Here is a 7,500-nt window from a genome sequence, read left to right on the forward strand (position 1 = left end):
AGATGTAGGCCAACACCGAGCAGTAATACCGAGAAATAATCGGTGTTTAAGCCTTAAAACGGACTAATATGATCACTTTATTCCCCCTAACTACACATAATACTGAGTTATATCAGAGAGAAGCACAAGAGCCGCAGAAAGACCCGGAAATACAGAGAAAACATGGAAACTCAATGGCGGAAAGTGTCTCTACTCTAGCGGAGCGGGATTCACTCTCTGCTGCTGTTTCTGTCACTTTACACATATACAGCCAAATACTGTAATATTACTGCTAATAGTACACTAATGTACTACATCTGTCTCTTAATTATAGCTTTATGAATATAATCAGCAAATTAATGACATATTATAATATCAATAAGACTTTTTAATCCCCAGAAGGACGTTAAAGGTCTAACAGCAGTAAATACAGTTATTAATGAGTTATTAAAATGAATGCATCAATAATTATACTTCACTAATATATATATTAGGGAAATATAGAAAAAATAAAATATAGAAGGAAATACTGCATTTTGTGCCTTTTTTTGTTCAATTTGTGCCTATTTCTATAATTTTGTGTCATTTTTACAATTATTTTTTGTCTTTTTTAGTAATTTTTACATCTATTTTTTGTCATTTTGGTCTTTTTAATTCAATATGTGTCTATTTTGATAATTTTGTGCCATTTTTTGGTCATTTTTACATTTATTTTTGGTCATTTTTTCATCTCCAGTCATGTATATTTGTCTCTTAATTTTAGCTTTATACATATAATCAACAAATGAATGACATATATCATAATATCAACAAGACTTTAATCCCCAGAACATTAACACTTAAAGTTAAAATTAAACATTTAATTTAATATCTTAGCAGATATTTTTGTCCTTCAAAGGGAACAAGTGGATGTTTTTAAAAATAGTTTTAATGCTTCAAAAATGTTGTTTATCATAGACAAAAAAAATTGGAATAAAAACAAACTCATAAAATTAAATAAAACATTTACATGGCATATAAAAATAGTATGTGTATTAATATATGTGTCTATTTCAATAATTTTGTGTCATTTTTGATAATTTCTTGTCTTTTTTAGTCATTTTTACATCTATTTTGTGTCATTTTTTCATCTCGTCACGTATATTTGTCTCTTAGTTTTAGCTTTATAAATATAATTAACAAATGAATGACATATATTATAATATCAATAAGACTTTTTAATCCCCAGAAGGACATTAAAGGTCTAACAGCGGTGTTAAAGTTATCAGTTTTTAATAATACATTACTCCACTGTGTATATATATGTATCTAATGTAACATATATATAAGCCACCACTGAAGGTTTTGCATTTATTTTTAGTAAACATATTTTCCTCACAGTTAAATGTACTAAACACCATATCTGTAACAGAAATAAACTCTTATTTAACGGTAAAATCTGGTCAAAGTTTTTTTTTCCTTGTCAACTATATGTCAGAACAGCGTTTCTTTAAATGGAAAAACTTTTTATTTATACGGTAAAATATGGAATAAAATGTCAATCTGAAACGTGAAATCAACAGTGTTAATATCATTTTACCGTAAATATTAGAAAAAGTTGCACCGTGTTTATTACGGTAAAGTTCTGGCAACCAGCTGCTGGTTTTTACCGTAAAAACAGGTTTTATTTATTTATTTTTTATCGTAACATCAGGTTTTTATTTTACCGTAAAACATGTTTTTTCTTCAACGTAAAAACTGTTGGTTTTTTTACCTTAACTGGGGTTTTTTAACCGTGAAAACAGGTTTTTTCGTTTTTACTGTAAAAACGTTTTTTTTAGGTTTTTTGTATTTTTGAGGGTAAAACCAGGCGGTGCGTTCAGGCGTCGCTACGAGATAAAAACACAAGAGAGAAATTCAAAAAAACAAAGTGTTTATATTTCAGATTACCAATGCACCAACCATCATCATCATCATCATCATCATCATCATCATGGTGAGGCGTTCAGGTACAGTTAAAAAAATACAACTTTATATGTACATAGAAAAAGGTTTGAGGGTTTTAAGGAGCTTATTATAAAAATAACTATCAGTGATCAGAGACAGGAAGGAGACGATCAATCATCTGATCAATCAGCTGATCGATCAGATGATCGATCAGCTGATTGATCAGATGATCAGATGATCAATACCTGCTGCTCACTGGGACCCAACAGGGCTGGACCAGGACCAGGACTAGAACCAGGACCAGAACTAGAACCAGGACTGGAACAGGACTAGAACCAGAACTAGAACCAGGACTGGAACCAGAACCAGAACTAGAACCAGGACTGGAACCAGAACTGGAACCAGAACTGGAACCAGGACTAGAACCAGAACCAGAACTAGAACCAGGACTGGAACCAGAACTGGAACCAGGACTAGAACCAGGGCCAGAACCAGGACTGGAACCAGGACTAGAACCAGGGCCAGAACCAGGACTGGAACAGGACTAGAACCAGGACCAGAACCAGAACCAGGACCAGAACCAGGACTGGAACAGGACTAGAACCAGGACCAGAACCAGAACCAGGACCAGAACCAGGACTGGAACAGGACTAGAACCAGAACCGGGACCAGAACTAGAACCAGGACTAGAACCAGAACTGGAACCAGGACTAGAACCAGGACCAGGACTGGAACAGGACTAGAACCAGGACCAGAACCAGGACCAGAACCAGGACTGGAACAGGACTAGAACCAGAACCGGGACCAGAACTAGAACCAGGACCAGAACCAGAACCGGGACCAGAACTAGAACCAGGACTGGGACCAGGACTAGAACCAGGACCAGAACCAGAACCAGGACTAGAACCAGGACCAGAACCAGGACTAGAACCAGACAGACCAGAAACCTAAACCACGGGACAGACTTGAACTAGATTGATTAGCGGGTTATTAACGGCTTTTAGTGACATAATAAATGATTATTAATTAATAACTAATGTGTCTTTGTGTAAAAACCTAAATTATTTAATTTACAGCAGAAAAAAGTGTTAAACACTTTGTTTCCTTCAGTTTCTGGTTGATTTTAACGTCTGGTTCAACTGAAGGGAACAAATATAATAATAACAACAGAAATATCTGATATCTAGACATTAACATGTTTTATTGATAACAACCGAATCATCAATAAAACCATGTTAAATGTCTAATTAAACTCTTATCAGATATTTCTGTTATCAATATCTATTTTTTGTTATTTTGAGTCTTTTTAAATCATTTTTACATCTATTTTTTGGGTCAAATTGTGTCTATTTGAATAGTTTTGTGTCATTTTTACATCTATTGTTCGTTATTTTGAGTCTGTTTCGACAATTTTTTTGTCATTTTGCGTATTTTTGGGTCAATTTCTGTCTATTTCAATACTTTGTGTCATTTTTACACCTATTTTTTTGTCAGTTTTAGTCAATCTGTGTCTACTTGGATAATCTTGTGTCATTTTTACATCTATTTTATGTTATTTCGAGTCTTTTTTGTTCAATTTGTGTCATTTTTCCATCTCCAGTCATGGAAAGACGGATAATAGATAATAACCATGTTAATGTCTAGATATCAGATATTTCTGTTATTATTATATTTGTTGCCTTTAGTTGAACCAGACATTAAAACAAGGAGCTGTAATCAGGTTTTCTTGTGCTGCACTTTAACTAAAAGTTTCTCTCCTGCCGTGGACGCTCATATTTCAGATTTCTGAGCGTCCTTGAACTCACCAGCAGCAGAGAGAGCTGACTCTAGTTTTCTGCTGCGTTTTAATGAAGAAACGAAACTTTCTGTCCCGTTTTAGACTTGATTTAATAACCTAATTCTCTTCGTGTAACAGACGATGTTTGAGGGACTGAAACGGAATAATTTAATAAACATAAATGATGCAAAACTTGATCTAAACAATAAAGATGAAGTGAAGGAATGAGTGTGAAACAGGAATGTAAATGTGTCATTAAGAGTTAAAAACACACAGAATCACATTTCAATGTGTTTGTGAGTTTATAAATCAGATTTGACTGGAAACAGCTGGTCAGACTTCTGATTTATGACTCATTTTAATGAAAAATAGACCAAAATTAACTGCTCACGGCTTAGAAAATGTGAATATTTGCTGTTATTTTAAACATTTTACAGCAGTAATTTAGTTGTTTTTACATCTGAAACGACTGCTGATTGTCATTTTTGAACAACTTTAAGACCAAAAATGGCAAATCAAAGCCTAATTTATGAATAAAAATCATTTTATTAGATATTTTGTAGATTTGTTTAAAATGTTTCCAATTATATGAAAAGAAAAAAAGAAAAAAGCTAAAGAAGCAACTTAAACGTGTCATTTTTCTGAGCTCATAACTGTATTTTATTATTGGTTTTATTGGTTTTTTAGCTGTTTGTGACGGATTTGAATCAAAAATAACCAAAGTGAACTCGTCGCTGGTTATTAATTGTGAATATTTGCTGTTTTTAAACTCTTCGAGAACAGAAATGTTGGTTTTTGGACTGAAACTGTGACGGGAATCTTTCTAAACAAAACTATAAAATATTAATAATTGTATTGATAATGAGCTGCAGCCCTGTTGGACCCAAAAAAATCATAATTACTGAGCAGATTAAAGGTTTCCATGATGGATCCGGAGATAAAGACGAGTTTTCTACATTCAAACAGTAAACGAACAGTTATTAATTGGCTTTCTTCGAGTAGCGACCGGAACAAAAAGCAGAATAATCGAGCGATTTATCCCAAAAAAAAACAGCTTCTGGAGTCATTTTTCACGAAGCAAAACGGGGAAAACAACATTTGTTCTTAAACATGATGACGTCACGTCCGAAAACAAAACATAATAAACAAAAACATTAATTAAAAATAAAAGAAGAAGAAGTAAGAAAACAGTTCAGAGTTATTTTAGTGTCCAAAAAATTCCTGAAAACACTTTTTCTTTGCTCTCACAGTCTGTTTCGTCTGGACTTTTTTTAGGGAAGCAAAATGGTGCAGCGAGGTTTCATCGGCTGGGATTCAAAACGGTGCAACATGGTCCCAGTTTATCCAGGGGATAGAAACGGCACAACGGGGATAACCAATCAATTGCGTAAAAAAAAACAAAGGAGGAAAATGTTAAATCGCAAAACTAAAAAACTCTAAATTCCTGCTGTCCTCGGGTTTAGTGATTCTGTCTTTAAAAGTGTCACTCAGAGTCGAATGGGGAAGCAAAATGGTGCGTTAAAGGGATGTTTAGGGAACAGACGGGGCCGTGCTCAGAGAGAATCTTTTCTCAAACCTTCACGCCGTTATTTGATGTATGATCATTGATTAGGTTTCCATCTTCTGTCTGGGAACCATTCTGCATCCCTCTTGAAGAGGAATCAGTTAAGAGTACAAGTGGGAACTCCAAACGTTGCATGACTCAGCGCCTCTATCATGGTTGTCTTTCTCCTGCTGGGTTACCACTTTGCTTCCCTCCTTGAAGTGTTCGGTTCAAGTTCAGTTCTCCGTCTTGTTTGTTTAGTCTGTTTTCAATTGTTTTGCTTCTGCTCTGTTGCCGTTTTGCTTCCCTCTGAAGTGTTCGGATGGAATCATTCAGGGATTCAAAGTGGCGCATGACCAAACTCCTCTGTATCGTCTTTCTCCTGCTGCTGTTTTCGAAAAGCCTATTGGTTTCTCCTCTCTGTTGTCTTTTGGGGATTCAAAATGGCACCAGACTAAACTCCTCCGTCTCATTTGGGTCGTCTGTTTACGATCGTCTTTCTCTTCCTACGGTTTGTCATTTATACTGAGCCATTCCGCTTCCCTCTCGGAAGTATTATCAAATCTTTCTGGGATTCCAAATGGCGCACGACTACACTCATCACTCTCGTTTGTTTAGTCTGTTTTCAGTTGTTTTTCTTCTGCTGTGTTGCCCTTCCTGTGTTGGGATGAAGCATTCAGGGATTCCAAATGGTGCAGGACCAAACTCCTTTCTCTCGTTTGTTTCCGATTGTCTTTCTCCTGCTGCCGTTTCCGAAAAAAAGCCTCATTGTTCCTCCTCTCTGTTGTCTTTTAGGGATTCAAAACTGCACCAGACTAAACTTTCTCTTCCTATGGGTTTGTTATTTATACTGAGCCATTTTGCTTCCCTCTCTGAAGTATTATGAAGTATTTTGAGGATCCCAAATGGCACCAGACTAAACCTCTCTGTCTCGTTTGTGTCGTCCGTTTACGATCGTCTCTCTTCCTGTGGTTTGTCATTTATACGAAGCCATTCTGCTTCCCTCTATGAAGTACTATCAAATCTTTCTGGGATTCAAAATGGCGCACGAACCAAACTCCTCCGTATCGTCTTTCTCCTGCTGCTGTTTTCGAAAAGCCACTTTGTTCCTCCTCTCTGTTGTCTTTAAGGGATTCCAAATGGTGCAGACGTTTAGTCACCCAGCTGTGAGTCAAACCAGCCTCCTCCTCCTCCCGTTAACATCTGTCTTTTCTCCCCACCACCTCCTCCTCCCCACCTCCTCCTCCTCCTCCTCCTCCTACGAGCTGACCTCCGTGGCCTCCCCTCCGGTCTCCACCAGCGTCACCTGGCCCTCCTCTCCCTCCATGATGATGCCTCCCTCCTGCAGCACCACCATCTCCCCCTCCTCCTCCACCATGCCGGCCGCCGCCACCTCCTCCTCGTCCTCCTCGCCTCCCACCACCTCCTCGGGGCTGGCGGCGTTGGCGCCTCCTGCGGCGGCGTTCCCGGAGGTGGCCTGGCTCTGGGACATGGCCTCCAGCTTGATGCGGTACTCCTCCGCCTCCTGCTCCTTCCGCATCAGCTGCTGCCGGTACTCCTGCGCCTTCCTGTTGGCCTCCTGCAGCTGCCTCTGCAGCAGCTCCTGCACCAGGAGGAGAAGAGGAGCAGAGGAGCAGAGGAGAAGAGGAGCAGGCATTAGTCCCACAGCGGGAAATACTCACAGTTACAGCAGCAATGATAGGAGCATCAATACAACAAATAGTTAAAAAAAACGTTAAGTATGTATGTTTTTCACAATAAAAGGCTCAATATGTGTGCATCTTTTTTCACAATTAGTGTTCAGTACTTATGTTTTTTCACAATAAAAGGCTCAGTATGTATGCATGTTTTTTCACAATAAAAACGTTCAGTACGTATGTTTTTTCACAATAAAAGGCTCAGTATGTATGCGTGTTTTTTCCATGCAAGAGGTTAATACTGTATGTTTTTCACAATAAAACGGTCTGTAAAATAACTGATCAAAGAAATGTAACTGTTGTTGTTGTTGTTGTTGTTGTTGTTGTTGTGTACTGGAGCGTCTCACCGTCTCTCCCGTGTCGTTGTGGTTGTTGGTGACCTCCAGCTTCCTCTTCCTGGACGGCGGCGGCGGCTGCGGCTCCTCCGTCACCACCTCCTCCGTCACCGTGTTCGCCGGCACCGCCAACACTGGAACAAACAAACAAACAAACAAACAGACGGACGGGTTAATAACGACACCGATCAGACCCAATCAGAGCCCAGAGGGTCAAAGGTCGCCGTACTCTGCTGGCCGTGC

General features: G+C 38.3%; 1 protein-coding gene across 3 annotated transcripts in view; it reads right to left on the reverse strand.

Moving 5' to 3' along the window:
• Nucleotides 1–6,483: 6,483 nt before the first annotated feature.
• The window catches only part of gabpb2a (GA binding protein transcription factor subunit beta 2a), a 9,358-nt gene continuing 8,341 nt past the window's right edge, over nt 6,484–7,500 (reverse strand). For all 3 annotated transcript variants that reach the window (XM_059350633.1, XM_059350632.1, XM_059350634.1), the window contains exons 6-8: nt 7,487–7,500; nt 7,270–7,391; nt 6,484–6,828 (exon numbers count right to left, since the gene is read on the reverse strand). The exon at nt 7,487–7,500 is cut by the window's right edge and continues 163 nt beyond it. In XM_059350633.1, the coding sequence (XP_059206616.1) occupies nt 6,484–6,828; nt 7,270–7,391; nt 7,487–7,500 (481 nt within the window). The remainder of the gene's footprint in view (nt 6,829–7,269; nt 7,392–7,486) is intronic.

This window comes from Centropristis striata, chromosome 14, assembly GCF_030273125.1.
Source record: "Centropristis striata isolate RG_2023a ecotype Rhode Island chromosome 14, C.striata_1.0, whole genome shotgun sequence".
Classification (NCBI taxonomy): domain Eukaryota; kingdom Metazoa; phylum Chordata; class Actinopteri; order Perciformes; family Serranidae; genus Centropristis; species Centropristis striata.